General features: G+C 42.0%; 1 protein-coding gene across 6 annotated transcripts in view; it reads right to left on the minus strand.

Moving 5' to 3' along the window:
• The window catches only part of BPIFC (BPI fold containing family C), a 54,985-nt gene that overhangs the window by 23,554 nt on the left and 8,169 nt on the right, over positions 1–23,262 (minus strand). For 4 of the 6 annotated variants that reach the window (XM_049627522.1, XM_049627519.1, XM_049627517.1 and 1 more), the window contains 7 exons: positions 22,476–22,576; positions 17,085–17,178; positions 9,975–10,098; positions 5,705–5,825; positions 2,040–2,168; positions 735–890; positions 548–611 (listed from right to left, as the gene is read on the minus strand). In XM_049627522.1, the coding sequence (XP_049483479.1) occupies positions 548–611; positions 735–890; positions 2,040–2,168; positions 5,705–5,825; positions 9,975–10,098 (594 nt within the window). In that variant the 5' untranslated portion in view covers positions 17,085–17,178; positions 22,476–22,576. Of the gene's footprint in view, positions 1–547; positions 612–734; positions 891–2,039; positions 2,169–5,704; positions 5,826–9,974; positions 10,099–17,084; positions 17,179–17,417; positions 20,070–22,475; positions 22,577–23,262 lie in introns of all 6 variants that reach the window. The other 2 variants (XM_049627518.1, XM_049627521.1) reach the window with 2 other exon arrangements.

The following is a 23,262-nucleotide window of genomic DNA, read 5'->3' on the forward strand; positions in this document are numbered from 1 at the left end:
CCCCCCCCCCCCCCCCCCCCCCCAGGAAACTTGCAGGTCCTTTTGATGTAATCTTTCCATTTCTCTGAGCCTCTGAAGAGGCTGTTGATTGAACAGCCTCTGTTCAATCAATTGAACCTCTGAAGAGGTTCAATCTACTGATCATGTAATTATGTATTAAATTCAAATACTCATTCAGTTATTTTTCCACAAGACTGAGTTGGGTTTTCCTAAAAACCTTTCTTACATTCCCAACAGCCTGTAGCCTAGTGCTGGGCATGCAGTAGGTACACAGTAAATAAACTCTTGCTGATTGTTGCCCCATCCTGTGGTGAGCGCTTGAAGGCAGGAATGCTGTTTTATTTATCTCTGCATCCCCAGCACTTACCACAGGACATGGTAGGCATTTGCGAAACTTAAATCGCAGAGGATGTGTGTGAAAGTGCCTTGGATGATGCCTAGCATACAGTAGGTGCTCAACAAAGGTTTATTGAGTAAGAAGTAAGTAAAGCATGGCAGAACTGCTGCCGAGCATTTTACTGTGGCCATGTCACCTCTAAAGACTTACCATTTCATTTAAGTTCTTTAAAATGGGTTTCTCCATGGGCTCAGCGAAGGAGTTGTACAGGACACTGGGGAAGAAAGAAAATATGGGCTTATTCAGGAACTTTATCTGCCGGTTATAAACCTCTTCCTGCGCTGCTGGAGATTCCAGCCCCAGACTAGCGACCGCCTACCACGGTGCTATCACTCACCTGAGTTCTCCGGAAAATGAGACGTGGGCATGGTTCACTTGGGCGTAGCAGTCTTGGAGCTTCAGGATTGGGTGACCAAAGTCATTTCGGGCAAGAACAATGATACCGGTGAAGTAGACCCCAGAGAGAAACAGATCAGCTCCTCCTGTGTCTTGGCTGTTGACAGAAAAAGTGCAAGGTTACCCAGGCCTGGGCAGGGGAGAGAGGGATCATTTCTCTGACTACTCACAGCCTCTAAGCTCCTGGAGGGCTTTGTCACCTCTGGATTCCTGGCACCAATAATGGGTCAGAGCAGAGTAGGTGCTGAATGGATTTACTAAACAAATGAAGCAATGAATATGTCAGTGGTGACAGTGTTAGTTTAGCTTTTTTATTCTGAGTGCTTTCTGGTGCCCACAGTGGCTGAGCACCTATCAAGCACTATGTGTATACAATGCTTGGAGAGAGAGAACACTGGATAGCCTTATTTAGGACAGGCACTGATGGGGATGTGACAGACGTAGTCTATGAACTCTCTGAGGGACTGGAGTGTATATTATTCATTCCCTTGTCTCCAGGATAAGCACACAGAATAAGCACTTAATAGGTGGCTGATGAGTCAGTGAAGAAATGAATGAACCCTGAATCTATGTTACTTATGGCAGAATATATCATTCCTCTACAGTCTACAGGACTGGAGTTCTTGAGATGGGGATAAATGGTACTTGGTAGGCACTCAATAAATGGTTGTTGAATGACCAAGTGGATGAGTGAATGTGCCATTCTGGGATGCCAACCAAGACAGACCTAAACATTACACCCAAGACATGTAGTAGGTGGTCTGCAAGCGTACCTTGAATGTGATACCTCCTTTCTCTAGGAAGGTGCAATTGGGCTCCAGCTGACTATTATCCTCTTACCTCCTTGTGAGGTACGAAGGTCCCATCTCTTAATCATAATCAGTTGCCCCTGTGGATGGGGAAGTATGTGGAATCACCTGAGATCCTACAGAGTCACTGAAGGTCTGAAATCTTGAGTACGTGTTCATTCCTTCTAGCTCTTAGGAAATCTTAAATGACATTTTGCTCTGCCTTCAGGGGATGGATGCTTTTCAGTCCTCCCACAACCTCCCCCGCCCCCCAGCCCCCAACAGAGATATTCTGATTTAAATCTCTCTTGGAAAAAAAAAAAATGCTCTTGAGAAAGACTGCTAATGGCTAAGGGAAATAAGCCTAATGTCAAAAACATCACCAAATTTATGTACTTCCAGTTTTTGTTCCACTTCTTCCCAGAATGGCGGCAGACTTTTTTCAGTGGGATACTCACAAGAGTGGAGACTTGATCTCCCAGTCGGTGCTGATGTTGGCAGTGCCGTGGTTAGTCAGTGCCTTGATCCCCACCCCAGGCACAAAGGCTAATGAAGTATTTGGAAATGAAAAGGCATTGATTTTTATGCTGTAGAACAAGAAACAGAGAGGTCAGTGCATATCTTCTAACACTTCTCTAAGTGAGGCAAAAATCAGAAAGGAGTTTGTGGAACCCCTAATTCCTGTAGAGGAAGGAACCTCAGGTCTGCGGTGCCTCTGGGCATTGCCTTCTAATTCCCCTTTGGTCCTTGCCAGGAAGCCCCTTGTTTCTAATTGAGGGGGAAGTGAGCAAATTTAGAAACAAATGTGAAAATAATACATTTCTTTAGTTTCATTAAAGACAATACAATACGAGTACAACATCGCCATCATTATTTTTTCCTTCAGCTGTTCCAGTGCTTCTCAACAGGGTGGGGAAATTAGTATTTTGGGTGGGACAATTAGTTTTGGAGAGGACTTTATATACATTTTAGGGTACCTGGCATATGTACCAACTACACGCCAGTAGTGCCCCTCCCCCATCACTGGACAATCGCAAGGGTGCCTTTCTCCTATTCCCAGATGCCCTCTATATGGACAGAATTTTCCCTAGTTGAGAAAGTTAGAGTCTTCCCTAGTTAGAGCAGAATCTTCCCTAGTTAGAGTATTAACTTCCCCTAGGATTCTCTGAGCATAAGAGGCAATGGGCTACAAGTAATCTACATAGGTGGATAGCTCATGTGTTGAGTGATTACTCCATGCCAGGCACCATGGTAAGCACTTTATGTGCATTAGCTCATTTTAGTCCTCATGATAATCCCATGAAGCTGTTGCTGGTTTTGCAATTTGCAATTCAGAGATGAGAGGATAAGGAAGTCATGAGCACTTGGTTGAAGTCATATGTAAGTGGTAGAACCAGACCTGGAGCCCTCCTCAATCTGTTTTCAGACTGTGTGCTTAACACCGGGCTATGCCACTTCATGTATTCTGCAAGGGGCACTCAACTTGGAGATGAGTTTTGTGCCAGCCATGCAAACTTAGGTAAGGCACTTAACCTCTTTCAGGCAATCACTCAGAGGAAGGTTTACTCATGGGTAGGCTGAGAAGACAAAATGAGATCATCTATGCATAACTGTGGCACAGGAGAAAGACATTGTTCTGAACCAAGGTTATGAAAAATGTAAAAGATACATGTGATAGCTGATAACAAATGCCTATCTACTGTTTCTTGTATTTTGCATCCTTTCCTACCTGTTCTTTGTCACACACCCTGAGTCCCACTGTGGGAAGAGGATGGTGGAGATTCATTTAACAGATCTTAGAAATATTTTCAGTTTGGTACCTATAGGCCTAGCCCATTCTTTATATTCAAGCTATGGATGTATCATGAAAGAGATAATTTCTTTGTTGGTGGACACGTAGGTTATTTCCAGTATTTCTGTGTTATAAACAATGCCACACAGAACATTCTTACATGCTGTTTACATGTGTGTCTTTCTAGTGGTGATGCTGAGAAGTGGGATTAGTAGGTCAAAGGGCATGCATTAAAAAAAAGGTCCTTGTAAATTACCTTTTAAAATAGCACTGCCCAACAGAAATAGAATGTGAGCCACATATGTAATTTAAAAATTTCTAGTAGTCACATTTTAAAAAGGGAAAAGAAATGGGTAAGACTGATTTTATTAGTATTTTTTTTTTTTTACTTAACCCAACATAATCTAAAATGGTATCATTTCAACACATAGGCAATATAAAAATGATTAATGGGATATTTTGTTTTCCTTTTTTCAAAATAACTTCAAACTATGGTCTGTATTTTTACACTCATAATGTGACTCAAGGTGGACACTGAATTATCGGTGTTATCAGAAACACTTGTTATCAGAATTATCAAGTGTTATCAGAAACACTTGACCTATATTTGATTGGATAAAATATTCAACTGATAAACTTACATACGCAAATTGTCCCACACATACTTAAAAGCTTTTCAATAACTGAACTGAGTACCAAGTTTTAAATTAAAATTGATTGAAATGAAATACGTAAAATTTCAGTGCCTTCATTGCACTAGTCATATTTCAAGTGCCCAGTAGCCACACGTGGCTAGTGGCTCCTGTGTGGGGAGCACAGATCTGAAAGTACTGTACCAGTTCACCTGCTCCCACTAGCAACGCATGAGGATACCTGTTTTCCTCATCTTCACCACACTTCATAATATATGATTCACCCTGGATTTTTCTGCTGTGGGATTATCATCACTGTAATTAAATCATTCATTCTGTAAATATATCATGTCCATCTCTCTTACTGGACATTAAGGGCAGGAGATATATCTGTGTCATTCACTGTAATATCCCCAATCACTAAAACAAAGCCTTGGTATCTAGCAGTAGGTCCTCAATAAACACTTGTCGAATGGCTTCCTTTATTAACAACTAGAGCATTTGCCAGGAGCTTTACCTAGATTACCATCCTTTTCCCTACCCCATGCCCCCCAAAAACTCATGATTTTATAGAATATTATCCTTGATAGCAGGGAAATTATTACTCCAAAGGGTTGGAGCCAGCAGGGAATTATCAGTGGATTGATAAAGCCTTGGGGCAAATTGTGAATCACAGATAATTCCTTATAAAATCTTGACTCTCTGCTTTACCTTTAAGACTGACCTCCAGATGGACAAAGACATCTTCTCTGTACACCGTCTTTGGGGCTTTTGTTGGCAACTGCGGCAGAGGTTGCCGGTTGTTGTCTGAACAGCCATTTCCCCTTCTTTCCTAACCGTCCCTGAATTTGTTCAGGATGTCAAAGGTGTCTGGTTAGAAAATGAATATTCCAGTCCCTCTTGCTAATAAGTATGGCCATAAGACTAAGTTCTATTATTGTATAGGCAGAGTATTATTAGAGCAGGGCTTCAGAAAAAAATTCAGTGAAGAGACTAACCCAGCTTACAAGAACCCTTTCACCCTTGCCTGTTGTTCCCTCTCAGGCTTGACAAATGGATTTGATGGCTGAGCTGCAGTGGCCATACTGGACCATGAGACAACTTTGAGGACAGAAGCCAGAAGTAAGGATGGTGGGGCAGAGAAATATAAGAAGCCTGAGTTCTGATGAAATCATGGGACTTCCAAAGGATTTCTCTAGTCTTACTTTTGAGCTTCTTATGTGTGGCCTATTTCTACGACCTCTGAAACCTTAACCAAACTTAACTAAAGTAAGGAAAGCCTTGATGAGAGTAGATTTGTTTTTGAGACTGTGGTTGAATCCTACATCTAGGTTTAGGGTGTGGGGTCAGCAATAGGATGGACAAGAATTTCACTTAGAAATTCAAGGGGCAAGGAGTTCTCATTTTAGGAAAGAGGCAAGGACATGGGACTCTGACCATTTTCATCAGACACAACACACAAAACTAGTGTGCAGCAGGGATATGACTTAGACCCAGGTGTTCTGACCCAAATGCCACAATATTTGTCAGCTTCACGACCCCTCTTTCTTGGGTCATTCATCTGATAAGCCTCTTACCAAATTTGGTTTACCTTCTACTGTGCAGGTCCTGGTATCACACCAGAAGACGTGGTGGCATATCCACAACCTTAAGGTTTTAAAGATTAATTTCACGGCTAGAAATGTTCTTTTTTACTTACTTTGAAAAATTGTAGTTCACATAATCAACCTTCAGAAATTCCAGAGATTCAGAACCCTTTAGGTCTGGGATGTTTTTTTCCTTAAGCATTTGCTCAATCATCTCCATCCCAGCTTGAACGCCTATGAAGGAACCAAAGAAAGCATTTATTGATCATGCCAGAGATGATAATGGCATAGTGCCATTAAATATACGCATGAAGTTTACAGAGTACGTGCTCTTAGAAACTTAGAAAACAGCAACCCTACAAAGTGGATGTTACTGTCCCTGTTTTACAGGTGAAAGCACTGGTCCTCAGAGAGGCTAGTGAAGACCCCAGGACCCCAGAACTAACTGTATGAGAAATTCTCATTATGTAGCCAAGACTAAAGGCCTGTTACTACAGGCAGTGTGAGGGGGAAAGTACAAAATTATTATCATTATTATCCCCATTTTATTTTATTTTTTTTTATTATTTATTTATTTATTTTTTTAACGTTTATTTATTTTTGAGACAGAGAGAGAGACAGAGCACGAACGGGGGAGGGGCAGAGAGAGAGGGAGACACAGAATCGGAAGCAGGCTCCAGGCTCTGAGCTATCAGCCCAGAGCCCAACGTGGGGCTCGAACTCACTGACCGCAAGATCGTGACCTGAGCTGAAGTCAGACGCTTAACCGACTGAGCCACCCAGGCGCCCCTATTATCCCCATTTTAAAGATGAACAAACTGAACCTAAAAGGCATGAATTCGCACCTCATTCACACAGCCGAGAACTGGGAGCCCAAGAGTGAAATCTGGGCAGTTTGGTTCCAGACTCCATGCCTTATTAGGTAGTTATTCCACATTCTCCCTTTTCCCCTAGATTCTTTAAGCTCAGCAACAGCATGGGCTATTGGGAGCTTGTAACCCTCCTGAAATTCCAGTAAAATACCATGAATAGGTTGTGTGTGTATGCGTCCATTTGTATCTCATATTTCAGGGGAGAGGGTCCATGTTTGCTTCAGACTCTCAAAAGATCCCGGGACCCCAAAAATGTCCTTAGTAAGCCCTGCTTTTGTGCAATTCAGGAATAAACCTGTCCCAGGTTTACATGGTAGTATCCCAGGACACATTTTTCTGAGTTCACGGAGAGAAAGAGCACTTTTCTACATAAAGAGCTTGATAAAAGTAACTTACATAGTAAATGAAGAACAGGATTTTCATTTTAACCTTTTTAAAATTTTATTTTTATTAAAAAATTTTTTTTTTAATGTTTATTTATTATTGAGAGACAGAGAGAGACAGAGCATGAGCATGGGAGGGGCAGAGAGAGGAGGAGACACAGAATCTGAAGAAGGCTCCAGGCTCTCAGCTGTCAGCACAGAGCCTGATGCGGGGCTCAAACTCAGGAACAGTGAGATCATGGCTTGAGCCAGTCAGACCCTTAACCGACTGAGCCACCCAGGCACCCCTTCATTTTAACCTTCTTAAGGAGGAAGCTTTGCCCTTATGCCTTATTTTGCAGCTTAAGCTCATTTCCACTTAGGCTGTCCTTGTGGAGATGGAGAAGAGCAGATTTTATCTTCTATAATACCATGAATAATACTGTAATATAGGGATGTAGGAGTAGAGTGTAAAGGATACAAAGATGGAACCAAAGGCACTATCAGACAGCTTAGTTTCGAATCCTATCATTGTCACTAGCATTGCAGGACTCTGCAATTTACAAAATCTTGCTGTCCCTTGCTTTCCTCATCTGTAACATGGGAACATTAGTAACTGTGGAAGTTTCTGTTCACACATGTGAAAATAACAGTAATTGATATTTGTTGGGCATTTGCTATTGCCAGACCCTCTTCCAAAATTTATGTCAATTCATGTGTTTCCCACAATAACCCCATGTGTAGGAACTATTATTATCACCACCATTTTAAGAAATACCTTGAAGGTACTACTGATAATAGGGACATAACATTTTTCTGGAAAAATGTGGCAACATAAATATTTGATGAATTAATAAGAATAGCTAGTTTGTGTGCTTATATGTGCCAGGACTGTCCATACTCTACACATATTCTCTCCTTTGATCCTTATGGCAACCCAGTGACATAGGTATCATTATCCCTATTTCACATAGGAGGCAGTTGAGGCTCAGAGAGGTTCACCAGCTTGCCCAAGAGCTCACAGGTACTTAGTGTCATTATTGACAGTTTGGAGGAATAGGGAGCAGAGAACAAAGTGTAGGTTTTGAAATCGGCAGAGCAAACCTGAGATCTGATCTTGTCTTGCCCCCTTACTGGTGTGTGACTTGGAAAATTTAATTCAGCCCCTCTGAAGCTCAGATTCCTCCTCTGTAAAATGACTATCCCTTCTTTGTAGGGTTGTTGTTGGGATTAAATCAACCCAGAGCCCATAACATACATATCAAAGAACCTAGCTATGATAGAGGCTCAAGAAATGGTTCTGATAGAAATCATAGCCAAGAAATGGTTCTGACTTTAAAGCCTGTCCTTCTTGATTCTATGCCATATTTCCACAGATGACCCCACATGATCCTCATGTTATTACACGGGGGCACCATTGTTGTCATTCCCCCATCCTGTTTTCCAGAGGAGAAAACCCACTGGCCCAACACTATGTATTGAGGAAAGGGGCAGAACTGAATGAGATTCATACCCATGTGGACTGACTAGTTCTGTTCTTTTAATTGCTCTGATCTTGAGGGTGGAATAAGCTGTTTTCACAATTTTAATACAGTTTCAAGATATCTATTTCTGTGCATATTAGTATATTAATAGAGTAACAAGATACACATATATGTACATATATACATGTGGATACACACAGGAATACCTGGTATGTAATTCTTATTATAGCCAGCTCCTATAACAATCATACAAGATGGATAATTTAAGATTCCCTGTGCCACATGAGGTACTGGGGGAAGGAAGGACAAGGATTTGCCACAAACTCAGTCTTTCCTTCCTCCATCACTCCCTTCCTTTCTTCCATCATTTGTATTTTTCTTTTAAAGAGTGCTCTATGCCCAGCATGGAGCCCAGTGTGGGCCTTGAACTCACAGCCCTGAGAACAAGACCTAAGCTAAGATCAGGAGTCAGACGCTCAACCAACTGAGCCACCCAGGCACCCACATCCTTCTTGTACTTCTTTTCTGGTGTTGCAGGTGAGGAGTTTCCTGGTTACACTTTGCTATTTCTGAGTGAGACTAGCAGTGCTTTAGTTAAGAAGGGATGGAGATTTCTGTTGCCCGTACTCAGCTAACCTCAGGCCAAAATTTATAGGAGAAAACTCGGCCTACACATTTTGATTTTGCAGTCCCTCTGCTGTACACAATCTGCCTTCGCCCCAGCTCTGCTCAACATTTATAAACACCTCTGAAGGGGTTTTTCTTCATCTTTCAGCATCTCAGGCCCCTTTTTGCATCTAATGAATGCAAGGAGCTTCTCTCAAGAAAAATACATGATCATCATCCACATTAAATTTGGCACAGTTTTAGGGGACTCTAAGTTCTTTTTGAGATCAAGACCTTTCTGAAGCTCTAAGCTATTTCTTTCACTCTCACATCTCCTCCCCTCTGTCCTATGATGTATCCTCCTTTAAAGCAGAGATGTTCATTGTATGTGCATGGGGGGTAGAGGTGGGGGAGGGGAGAGAATGAATATCTGTGGCTGTGTTTGGATAGGTCTACCATCAAGGTGATTGTTTTCTGTCTTATTTTATTTTTTTAATGTGTATTTATTTTTAAGAGAGAGAGAGAGAGAGAGAGAGAGAGCACAAAGTGGGGAGGGGCAAGAGAGGGGCTCCTTGCTGATAGCAGAAAGCCCAATGCGGGACCTGAACTCACAAACTGCGAGATCATAACCTGAGCTGAAGTTGGATGCTTTACCAACTGAGCCACCCAGGTGTCCTTTTATTTTATTTTTATAAAATGTTTATTTATTTATTTTGAGAGAGAGAGAGAGCAAGCATGCATATATGTGAGCAGGGGAGAGGCAGAGAGAGAGGGAGAGAGAGAATCCCAAGTAGGCTCTGCCCTGTCAGTGCAAAGACTGAGGTGGGACTCGAATGCACGATCCATGAGATCCATGAGCTGAGATGAAGAGTCGGATGCTTTAACCGACTGAGCCATTCGGGCGTCCCAATATGACTGTTTTTTAGACACCACTTCCTTCCCAGCCATCTTAGCAGCCTCTGTATTAGGGGCTGGATCACCTGCAGTAAAGCTTGCCTCAGTCATGAGACAGTCTAGTATGAGCTTTCAGGTTTGGAGGGCTGAGAGCACCCCACTCACCATAGTCCAGAGCCCGCTGAGTAGCCCTAGCCTTGATGCCAGGGTAAATGGTCTGGGCGGATGAAGTGTAGAGATTCCACAGGAAGAAACATCCCCAGAGGACTCCGACTGTCTTTGTATGCATCTGCAATCAACCAACATTTATTGTTCCTTTATTATTCTTGACTTTTTTGTTGGTCAGTTCCATCCAACTTTTCTATGATTTCTTGTTTCATTGCTTGCTTCCAAAACTCACTCTACCCACCCATCTGTCCATATATCCATCCATCCATCCATCCACCCACCCACCCATCCAGTAGTCATTTATTGAACACACCAGAACATGTGCTAGGTGCTGAGGATGCAGAGATGACCTATGTGTGCTCTCAACCTCTGCTTCCCACAGACTAGTGGGTGAGTCACACACATACACACAGATGATTATAACTCAACACAACATAATGCAATGCAACACAAGAGCCTTGCCGTAAATGTAACAACTGTGATATGCCTTGGAAAGGATAATGGGGTGGGGATTCGGGATTCTTGACAGTTTTAGAACAAGAGTGAGTAGTTTAGAAAGGTGGCTTCAGTGGGTGTGAAACAATCACTCATCTGCTTGAAGACCCTTAATGACTCCCTGTTGCCCACAGGACGGGGTTTAAGCTTGCAGGCCAGCTGCAAGGCCCTGCCCTTCTCTACACCTCTACTTCCTCATTGACTTCCTTCCTTAACACACATGCTTGGCTTACCCCAGAGTCTAGTACAATGCTTGGCACATAGAAGATACACACAAAAAAATCTTAAGTCAACATCTCCAAGGAGAGGGACCACATGTTTTCACTGCTATATTGCTATTGCTTAGCATATATTAAATATACAATGTATACTTATTTAATTAATGGACTCAATTAATTAATGCCAGCCCATTTTCCTGATGAATGAAGCAAAGGTTACCAACAGCAACAGTGACATGGGTTATTTTAATGACAGCGGAGTGAGTAATACATTCGTAAGTCTTGTTTCTAGTTCTGGGAGTTTACAATCTGGCTGAGCGACTATTGCTGCATTCATATGTGCCAAAGACCCACAGGTGACAGATACCCACTGAGTTAGCATACAAATGTGAAACAAACCAGGGAAGCATTTGTGGGGGTGTCAAGGAAGAGGAAGGTGTGGGAGTCATGCAAAGGGAGGGGTCAGGACAGGTGAGCAGGGAAGGATTTAAAGAAGGGCTAGAATTCAGGAGCAATCTGCATAAAGGAAAAGATCATTGAGAGGGGTGTGTGTGGGGTGCTTGGCCAAGACAAGCAAGAGGTTTGATAAAGGGGATTGTGTGGGCTTTATGGAGAAGGCCATAGAGGTGGGAATAGAATGATGTAGACAAAGGGGGTATTCCAGAGAATTTACTTGAGAGGAACAGAGCAGTCTGACCAGGGAAAGGAGTGTCCAAGCAAGGCTGTTGCTAGCCTATCTTGGTCTTTTGTTTGGAATGGGAAAAGGTGCCCTTTGGAGATATACCAGCCTTCTGGCACAAAGGGGCCAGCAGAAAATGTTTTAGGAAAATCCCACACCAGTGTGCCCAGCTTGGTGGGGAGAGCAGGAGCTGCTCCCCCGCCCATCCCTTAGGCTGGCATTTTGTCTAGTGCACAAGCTGCCCAACCTACACAGAGGACCTATGTTCAGATTAGTGAATGGTCATGTGGGTATTTTGCTGGAGGGCCATGAGGTTGAGAACTGGGATCTTGACCTCTCTGTTCTGTGGTGCATAAGTCCACCTTTAGGTGTGAGAAGAGCCTGGCTCAGTCAACATGTTTACATTTCTCACCCAATCTCCCAGGAGCCCTCTCCATGTACCCCACTGTCCAGACAAACTGGACTCCTGGTTCCTAAACACCCACCATGCTTCATGCCTAATGCCTACGCTTATACTGTTCTTCTTCACTTAGGCCGGCAGAAACCCTGTGCATCCATAAGGTCCATTTTATATTTTTTTATTTAAAAAAATTTTTAATGTTTATTCATTTTTGAGAGAGAGAGAGAGAGACAGAGAGAGAGAGAGAGAGAGAGAGAGACAGAGAGTGAGTGGGGGAGGGACAGAGAAAGAGAGGGAAACACAGAATCCAAAGCAGGCTCCAGGCTCCGAGCTGTCAACACAGAACCCGATGTGGGGCACAAACTCACGAACTGCGAGATCATGATCCAAGCCACCTGAGCCGAAGTCGGACCAACTGAGCCACCCAGGCGCCCTTCCTTAAGGTCCATTTTAAACACAGCCTTCTTTCTGAAGCATTTCTGACTTCCCTAAGTTAATTAATCTCATTTCCTTCTGAATGAGAAGGAATCTTTGGTCAATATATATATTTATTCATGTGTGTACATTTATTTTCTCACATATTGTCTGTCTCTCCTACCAAAATGTAAGTGCCATGAGGGCAGAGACCTCATCCGGTTTGGAGGTCCTAGAGCCGGCTTAATGTCTCAGATACAGAGTGATTGGTAAACATTGGTAGAATGAATCAATGAATTCTAAATGAAGGAAGAGTCCTTACCTCCTTCTGAATTATAATACAGTCCTTTGCAGAGGCGATTAACAAAGCATTTGTACACTAGTGAAGCATATGCACCCATTAAAACAGATGTTGGCCACAGTCTGGGGGCAGGGTTGGGAGGGTAGGTACTGGATCATAGGGACAGGAGAAGTCTTGGATGGACTGGCCAGTGTGGTTGGGGTACTGGAGATAGGGTGAGGGACTCACAGTGACTATTTACTATTAGAAACTGAGGCATTTCAATATCTTAACACTGCTATGGCCTTATGCACTCCGTGTGATGTTTCGGCCCTATAGAGTTGATTTGGTTGTACAGGACAATGTACAGAAAGGGGCAGCAGTGCTGGGGGCAGGGCTACAGAGGGGTGGCTTGGGGATAGTCAGGGTGCAGAAGACACCAAGGGAAGCACAGAGCAATGACAGTAAGAGCCAACGGGGAGGGACTCGAGTAGGGGGCTGATCTCTGGTCAGAGAGTTGGAGGAAATGTGGGGAGTAGGACAAGCAAGCAGGAGCATGGTGATATCAACATCTTATACTCCGTTAGAATGGACGCAGGGGTTAGGTCCTATTGCCATCTGCACTAGGCTCTCTTTCATCCTTGTTGTCCAGGGGTCTCAGAGAGAGGGACAGGCAGAGATGGATGAAGCTATGGGGGTGAGGGGAACACTCCTGGGGCTGAGGTTAATGACTATTCACCAACTAGTATGAAAGTATTTCCATATTTTAACAAATGGTGAAGCCATGCTGATGTGCAGGCACACTGACATGGCTGTGGGCAAATAATTGTAAATGGATGTGCCATATACCCAGGCAGGCACGAGAGGGATTTTTTAAAAAGAGGGAAACATTTTCAAAGCAGTGGAAAGCAAAAGGAAAAAAAATGTTAGACCAAAAATTCTATACACACTCCACTGTATCCAGATTAAGGTTGAAATGATCTCTCTGCCTGGCACATAATAGGACCTCAATAAATATTTTCTAACTGACCAACTGACTGGCTTACAAGATTTTGGTTAACTAAGAAAGGTTCTAGAAAAGTGTGAAAAAAAATGAGAAAACCAAACCATCATCTAAATAGTTCTTCATTACTACAGTAAAAGAGCACAATAAGCCAAAGCAGAGTTGTTACTTATTAATGGAGTAACAACTAAAATAATAAATTTGTATTTTTTTTTTTACCATTTACAAAACTCACAACAATTCTTGGAGGTAGATGTTACTATTATCCTACCTCCATCTTAGGCATATGGACACAGAGACTTAGTCTGGTGACCTATCTGAGACCATGTAGTAAATCAGGCACCTGGCAATCACAACTTGCTCTTCTGGCTCCCAATGTTAGTGTTTATGAATTTAATTACTTGATAAGTGCTAGATTTTTCATTTTTATCTGGGAACTTAATTTTTTTTGACATCTATTTATTTTTGAGAGAGAGAGAGAGAGAGAGAGAGAGAGAGAGACAGACATACACAGAGTGTGAGTTGGGGAGGGGCAGAGAGAGAGGGAGATACAGAATCCAAAGCAGGGTCCAGGCTCTGAGCTGTCAGCACAGAGCCCAACATGAGGCTTGAACCCACGGACTGCGAGATCTTGACCTGAGCCAAAGTTGGTTGCTTAACTGACTGAGCCACCCAGGCGACCCTTCATCTGGGAACTTTAAATATGAGTTATGTGATGCCATTTTCTATGTAGAAAAAAAATCATTAAGCATCTGGAAATTTTCAAGCACCAAAGTGCAAATGCTTTTGTATTTTCTTGGGCACAAATGCAATTTTAAATTCCCTTCCAGCAGCAAAAATCTATTTATCTTCTTGGTTAAAGGACGTTTCTCAAATGGTCTACTTTGATGGAGATCCAGGAACTCAAAACTGCACATAGAAAAACATTTTTCCTCTAGAAATTTTATGAGTGAATGAAATTACTGGGCTATAAAAGGATAGACTGTATGTAACTTTCAGTTGAATTGTTTGTTAGGATGATAATTTATGGACAGGGGAGGGAAGGAACCTTGTCAAGCAAGGAGATGAGTCCTAAAAGGTTAAGTAATTTGGCTGACAAGTAAGGGCAGGATAAATTGCCCTAAAAGAAGGAATCCAAGATGACTTATATACCCTGCCAACTAGTTACCTATTTTTTTGGTTCTAAGGATTTGTTTCTTTCCAAGATTCAAAACCTCATTAAATTACTATACCAATGAACAGACAGAATAACACTTCTAAATTAGATGGCCCTACCATAGCAACATTTTTCTAGATATGTCCCCTGAGGCAGGGAAATAAAAGCAAAAATAAACTATTGGGACTACTTCAAAATAAAAAGCTTTTACACTGTTAAGGAAATAATCAACAAAACTAAAGGCAACTTATAGAATAGGAGAAGATATTTGCAAGTGATATATGTGATAAAGGGTTAATATCCAAAATATATAAAGAACATACACAACTCAACACCCCAAAACCTTACAAGAATCTAATTAAAAAATGGGCAGAAGACATGAATAGACATTTCTCCAAAGAAGACATCCAGATGCCCAACCAGACACATGAAAAGATTCTCATTACTGATCATCAGGGAAATGCAAATCAAAACCACAATGAGGGGTGCCTGGGTGGCTCAGTCAGTTGAATGACTGACTTCGGCTCAGGTCACGATCTCACTGTTTGTGAGTTCGAGCCCTGCGTCGGGCTCTGTGCTGACAGCTCAGAGCCCGGAGCCTGCTTCGAATTCTGTGTTCTCCCTCTCTCTCTGTCCCTCCCCCACTCATGCTCTGTCTCTTTCTGTCTCAGAAATAAATAAACATTAAAAAAAATTTTAAAAAAACACCACAATGAGATATCACCCCACACCTGTCAGTATGGCTAAAATCAACAACACAAGAAACAACAAGTGTTGGCAAAGGATATGGAGAAAAAGGAACACTTGTGCACTGCTGGTAGGGATGCAAACTGGTACAGCCAGTTTCTTCCATACTGTGGAAAAACAGTATGGAAGATCCTCAGAAAGTTAAAAATAGAATTACCATATGATCTAGTAATTGCTCTACTAGATATTTACCCAAAAAATACAAAAACACTAATGCAAAGAGATACATGCACTCCTATGTTTATAACAGCATTACTTATAACAGCTAAATTATGGAACCAGCCAAGTATCCACTGATAGATGAATGGATAAAGAAGATGTGGTGTACACACACACACACACACACACACACACACACACTCACAATGGAATATCATTCAGCCATAAATAAGAATGAAATCTTGCCAGTTACAACAACATGAATGGAGCTAGAGAGTATAATGTTAAGGGAAATAAGTCAGTCAGAGAAAGATGAATACCAGATGATTCCAGTCATATGTGGAATTTAAGAAACAAAACAAATGAGCAAAGGAAAAAAGATTATATATATTATATAATATATATGTCATATGTACATGACAAACTAAGAAAAAGTCTCTTGACTAAAGAGAACAGATTGTTACCAGAAGGGAAGTGGGTGGGGGGATGGGTGAAATAGGTGATAGGGATTAAGGAGTGCACTTGTTGTGATGAGCACTGGGTGACGTGTAGAATTGTTGAATCACTATTTATACACCTCAAACTAATATAACACTGTATGTCAACTAACTGGAATTAAAGTTAAAACTTAATAAATAAAAACACAAATATATTAGATGACCTTTGCCTAAGCCATTCTGATGACCAGAAATAAGAAAACTCCAGGACAACTTAGAAAATTCCTGAGACAGGTTGGCTTACCATAAGTATTCACAGAGGGGACCTTTGACAGACTTTGGAAAAATCAGTTAAATGAGTGATAAATGAATTAAATGTAGCCTTTAAAACAAGGGAAAGGTTGAAAAATTAAGCCAATTGGTTTAAAGAAGCCTAGGCTGTCAGAATATTCCAACTTAATGGTTAAGACAAAATGAATGTAAGGAGTCTAAACCAACAGGTATTGAATACGGGCAGAACTGGGGACTAATTTCAAGGGATCCAGCCAACACATCTGATTTTACCAAGATCTCTAATGACAAGGCCTTGAAAATTTACTTAGTCTTCCCCAAACTCTATACTTAACACAAACAGGTTAAACAATTCGGGCAAGTGGGAGTGTCCTTTGCTCTGGCAAGATGTAGGTCACTGATGTGGTTTAAGACCTGGCCCCAAAGCACAGAGATCACAGCAATTCCTTACTCCTACATCCGCACTAGTTCAGAGGTAAGCTAGAATTTTCTGCCACTGAGCTGGGTTCCTCACTGAAATGAAGGCATAAGTAAGTCCAGACGATTGAGTGGCCATCTTAATACAACATTGCTGAATGATGCAAAACTAAGTTTATCCTCCAAACAAGCTCTCTTTTCTTTCTTAGGCCTATTCATAGTCTTCTGGGGGAGGCATGAGTGACAGAAAAGCAAACACAAAACAGAAAAACCTAGGCAGACAGTAAGGACTCAGGCTATGTGACAGCTGACTGTCCAAGGTGTTCTACCAGATCCGGGGCATCTCCATTAAGAGGGTAATCCCTGTTGGGAGATGTTGTGCTGGCAGAGAAGTTTGTTCATGATTCTTACCTCAAGTGGAGGAAGCGTCCAACGCTGGGGAGCACCTTTGATTCCTTCTGCCTTTGAAGCTATGTGTTCTCCATTTGAGCCTTGAACTCAGCTGCTGAAAAGACAAGATAATTAAGTCTGAATCATCTAGTGGTGGATTTTTTAAAATGCCTCTTTCAAAATGTAATGTATAATTGCTACACTTCAATTGCCCAATAACATGAATGAACACTACAGCCTCTACCTAGATGAGTAGACAATGCCACCCATGCAATGATTACCCCCTGCCAACACACACACACACACACACACACACACACACACACACACACGAAATTATTACGACTACATTACCAGAATGATTAAGTTGAGACTTCCAGGATACTGGAAAAGGTGTCAAATTGTTTTGAATTGGAAGAGGAAGAATTTTCCTCTCTGGGAAAATAAGCCAGTTTCTCCTGGTCAGGGTCCCTGCAGTGGGTGGCCCCTCACTGCTCACAATACCTTTTGGACTTTTGGTGGATCAGATTCAGTCTGAGAGCATGAGGCTTGGTAACCGGGCTGATCTAGTTACCACCTTTATCTTGCAGGGTAGGAGCACAGATGATATCTCTAAGTGTCTGTTCCTTTTCAGGTTGTTAGTGCCTTCCGCGCCCAGCATTCCTTTGAGGTAGGTTGGGTGGGTGCAGCCACCACCATGTGACTTCACATCTGTAGGTTCTAAACCTCGTCTGTACTCCCACCCCCCATATTTTACTCATTTTACATGGCCAGGGAATCTGCTTGTATAAAGTGTCTAACATCTTACTTACAGTTTTCAGGGTAAGATACAGTGACCAAACTGCTGTCGTTCCCCAGGATGCAGGGTTTTCCGTACGAAAACCAGGGCAGTCCTGGGAAAACCGAGGAGATTGGGAACCCTAATAAGAACAGGCACGTTTCCAGGTTTCTCATCTAATGTGCCTCCAGTTACATTTGCCTTTTTAACTTGCGTTTCCTTAGGGACAAAATGGCAGTAAGAATAGTATCTACCTTGATAGGTTCTGGTGAAAAAAAGTGCTGTCAGCCATCAGTCTGTTTGGGCTGCTACAGTGTATGAACAGAAATGTATTGCTCACAGTTCTGGAGGCTGGGAAGTCCAAGATTAAGGAGCCAGCACGATCACATCTTCCTGGTTCACAGCCAGCACCTTCTGCCAATGTCCTCACGCAGTGGAAGGAGGCGGGGATCTCTCTGGAGCCTCTTTTATGAGGCATTAATCCCATTCATCAGGGTTCCACCTTCATGACTTGAGCACCTCACAAAATCTCCACCTAGAGATACTATCACCTTCGGGGACTAGCATTTCAACATATGAACTTTGGAGGGACACAAACATTCAGACCATAGCAATAAGCCGTAAGAATTTGCTCTTAAAATGGTAAAGTGCTGTAAAATTTTATTTATTAGTATGTGGCCTTATCAATGGTGATACAAGCCCGAAGACATTTTCCTCATAGAATCTTTTATTGTCTGTCATCACAGATTCCATGCATTAAATTCACAAATATTGGGCACCTACGGTGTGCAAAGACCTCTTCAGTAAAAAAGACAGAATCTCTGTCCATGTGCAGTTTATTAGATGAAGACACAAAATACATAAGTAAACAAAATAAATAAAAATGTATACATTGTGACATGTGCTATGAAGGAAATAGGGAATGTGGTTGTCTTGTAATTGGTAGGGTGATGTCACTGGTGGAGGCATGTTTACTCTGCAAGATGGTCCAGGAGGGCTTCTCTGAGGAGGTATATTTGAGCTGAGATCTAAGCACAAGAAGCCAGGTGGGCAAAGCACAGAAGGGAATGGGTGGAGGGAACAGCAAAGGTGGGCTGTGCATCTGTGATGTAGGAAGGGCAGAAATACTGGACATCTGAACAGCGGTGTCACGTGGGGAGTTGGAGTTCGGGGAAAGGTCTGCTGGAAATAACGAATTTCTAAGTCATCATCCTAGAGGCGAAGTGAAAGCCACAGAAGTGGACAGGTGCATGTGAGAGGCGGTTTCCCGTGGTGCATGTGCTACTGGAGGGATGTGGGATCATCTCAGGAGCTGGAAACTTAAACACTTGAAATTTTATTGTGATTGTTTTTAGCATATGAGGAAAAAGAATACAAAGTAGACATGGGAGAAGAGGAGTGACATCACACATCACATGGAAAACGATTCATATTTCTGTCCTTTCCTCAGAATCTTCCCTGGGTGTCAGTGCCTGTTTCTCCTCTTTCTCTCTCTCTTCCCTCACGGTCCCAGGTTTCCTCCCATCTCTCCTGCCCAGAGCGGCTGCCTGCCTTCACCTTCATCCCCTGCTGCCCCATTCTTTTTCTGTCGCAAAGACCCCCAGTCCACTCAGCCTCCTATGTGCCTCTCCTGTCCATTAACCAGCTGCACAGGATCTGCTAGACTTACAGGAAAGCTGAACGTTGTAAAACAGCAGTACTTTTCCTGATGCAAGTATTAATTTTTCCTTTTGTCCTAGAAGATCTGAAACTCTTGGTGGAAACCTGAGTCACTGTTGTGTATTCTGGGGCATCTGGTGCAGGATTTGAGGAGAGTTTTCTGGAAGGGTGGCCTGGAGAAAGTGAACCAGGGGTCTCTGTCCTGCAGTGCTCCAGGGCTCTTGCCTCACAGGGACCTGCCCTGCCCCCCCCACCCGGCACCCCGGACAATTTACTCCACTTGTCTGGGTCTCCACCATCCTCTGTACAAGTGGAGACCATGCTTACACTTCAGAGTCGCTGAGGCAATCAAGCTGATTGAGCTAGCACATAGTTTTTCATACAGTGTTAATAAGATGCGTTACTACTATATTTTCTCTTTTTTATTTTAAATTAATAATTTGAAAGATATTTTAGACAACTTTTGAGAAACATACAAAGTTGGGGTGCCTGGCTGCCTCAGTCAGTAGAATGTGAGACTCTTGATCTTGGGGTTGTGAGTTCAAACCTCACATTAGGTGTGCAGCCTACTTTAAAAAAAACATACAAAGTTTAGTTTCTATGGTATTTATTTTTTACATTTACTCTCTATTTGGAAATGAGTATGTTTTCCGTTTATATAGCTTCCCCTTTTAAACAAATGTACATATAGTTTAAGAAGTGGGTTGATTTATGGGGAAAACGAAATAATGGTGCAACTCAGGTGGGACATGGAATAATGCTAGAAAAGGAGGCTCTAATAATTCGAGTTTAGGAAACAAAGATGGAAGAAGAGAGTGCAGCTAGTGTGTTTTATTTTATTTGGAAGGGACCTGGGAAGTCAGCTCAGTTAGCCTCCTTTCTGCTAAAGGAGTTGCTTTAGGGTAAATTTGCTGAATTTGTCATCATGACAAAGCCAGTAGCACTGTGCCCAGTTTCATTATTTATTTTAGTTTTTCAGATTTAACTGAAAATTTGCTGGGAAATCCTGATTATCCAGCCTACCCACGATGGCAATCTAGAAGGCAAGATTAATTATTTCACTTACTAATGGCTGACTGCTGTTAGTCTCTACAGATCAAGGGATGCTTTTAATTAAAACTCCAAAGAAACATTTATAATTAACTAGGTAGAATAATTGTTCATTAAAGAAAGAGGTCAAGATGTTAGTGTTCCTTAACAGTGTTAAGGAACTGAGCATCCTGCTTCTTAGAATGTCCAGGCTATTCCCATATAGAAAAAAGCTATCTGAATACCAGACTTCATTTGAGCTTGGAAGACAAATCATATTATTCTTGCAGGAGAGAAAAGTGAGAGGGGTAGGGATCATCTGTATATGGGGTTGGGGGGGGGGATGTGCCAACATTTTGTATTGGTGAAATCTGGTTAAAAGGACACCCTGAAGAAGGAATAGGAGGTAGGAAAAAATAAGAGCTAACATCTATTTTTTGTTATGCTCTGGGCACCAACCATATATTACCTCATTAAATCCCCACCAAGACTGTATGAGGTACTAATATTATCTAAATTTTATAGATGAGGAAACTAAGAGGTTAAGTATATGCCTAAGCTTAGGTGTCACAGTTAAGGCTGTAGAGCCAGGACTCAGGACCCAGTTGTCCTACCTCCCGGAGTCTGTTCTCTTAACCACTATGCCAAACTGCTTCTTCAGGAAGTGGTTAAAGGGCAGCCCACAGCCCAGGGGATGTGGAAGGTGAGGAGAGAGAAGGATGTTGTTGCTAGGTAATACATCTGCTTTTCCAAGTTGCTAACTGAATCTGTGACAGTGACACAGATACATGTGTTTGTTTGAAGTTGCTAGCCTATTACTGACCAGAGGAAGCTGTCTGGAATTTGTGTGGCTCTCAAGAGAGATCAGTGACCCTACAGTTCACCCTGGAAGGGCTGAGGAGACATCTGGCAGAATCATCTTATCACTTGGAAGCATCTCCCCCTCTCTTCCCAGATCTGTCCCAGGCCGCCCTCTCCTGATGCCTGTGGTGACTGATCTACCTAGACCATGGCCCTCCCACCAGTCACATTCTGGAATGGTTTATGGCACTATCTCCCTCCTGGTTTTGAAAAATAAACAAATCCACTTACCCACTTACCTCTACTTATTATCAGTTGTGTGAAAGGGAACTACATTTTATTATTTGCAGTTCAAAGTGAATTTAAATTCATGTTAAATTTGAAATGTACATACATGACCCTTATGAGACATGAGGGATATTGTGGAACCAAGCACTCATGATAGTGTAATACAACTTTGAAATGTCTGAGAACCATCAGTGTGAGCCCACATCACACAGACAAGGGTTTCTCCACCTTAGTGCTATTGACATTTTGGGCCATACAATTCTTTCATGTGGGGGCTGTCCTGTGTGCTGTGGGACATATAACAGCATCCCTGGCCTCTGCCCTGATGTTAGTAGCACCATTTTCTCCTACCTTAGTTGTGACCAAAATATCTCCAGTCTATACCTGTCTAATGTCCTTGGACAACCTTGGTTGAGAATCAAGAAAATAAAGTATATTCAAGTATTCTATCTAGCCCTTGCTATAGAACATGGCTCCTCTTGAGGGCCAGATTCTAATATTCCTAATAATATTATTCTTAATTATCCAATACATATTTGAAAACATTCTCTTGGTGACAGAGGTGACAGATTCAAGCAAGACTGAAGTTTACATAGCAAATGGTGAAAATCCTTGGGGCTCCTCCCATCCCTTATCCCTGTCTTCTGTATGCTTCCTTCTAGTTTGCTTTCCAAGAATATTTTTATATTTTTATTTTGTTTCTTTCAACAGATTCCATATATCTTAATTTGGTCCTTGGATAGGGTTTTAATCATTTTAACAGCTTCTGAAGATGCTTTTTCTAGCTTGCATGGTCCGAATTTCATCTCACAACACTTATTTAAGGTCCATTTCAATTTCTTACCAAGCACACCTACCTCAAAGTGCTTCGTACTGTTAAGACAACCCAAAACAACCACAGCAAGATCGCATGCTCCAGACCCGTGGTTCCCAAAGTGTAGTTTCACAGCAGCACCACCTGGAAATCATTAGAAATGCAAACTCTCAAGCCCTTCTCCAGACCTACTAAATTAGAAACTGTGCAAATTAAAGCTCAAGATTCTGGAAAATGTATTGGATTTGTAAGTAAACACTCAAACTAAGCCCAATCTGGCATTCTCAGGTAGAGACAGAATGAAGATCATACTTTCCAAACAGATATACCAAGAACTCAGAGATAAGCATGAATATCTTTATACCATTTTAAATTTTGCTTAACCGGGCCTAACAATGGAGGTGGGGACTGGATGTTGTTGAAGATGGATAAAACCTGCCTTGTCCCCTTAAGAAACTCATAACCCAAGACTAGAGAAAGCCTGATATGCAAATAATTGCACTGTAATATGATGGATAACGTTCAAAAGTATGTTCCAAGTGCTCTTGGAGCAAAAGGAAGGAGCAACACACTTTTCTTTGAAGAAGGTATTCCAGGTAGAAGGATCAGCATGTGCAGAATCACAGAGGCATACAAACTTACTTGTGGGAGAGGATGTAAAGTGGGGGGCCAGGGGGGATGTATTTTGGATTAGTGCAGTGTGAATAGGGATCATTGAAGATTGAAGAAAGTGGTTTCCAGCTGGACTATGAAGGGTTTTTATCATGCAAAGAAATTTGATTTATATTTGGGAAACTAAAGGAAACTCAACAATAAGAAAAATATAATTA

Source organism: Panthera uncia, chromosome B4 (assembly GCF_023721935.1).
Source record: "Panthera uncia isolate 11264 chromosome B4, Puncia_PCG_1.0, whole genome shotgun sequence".
NCBI classification, from domain to species: Eukaryota; Metazoa; Chordata; class Mammalia; order Carnivora; family Felidae; genus Panthera; species Panthera uncia.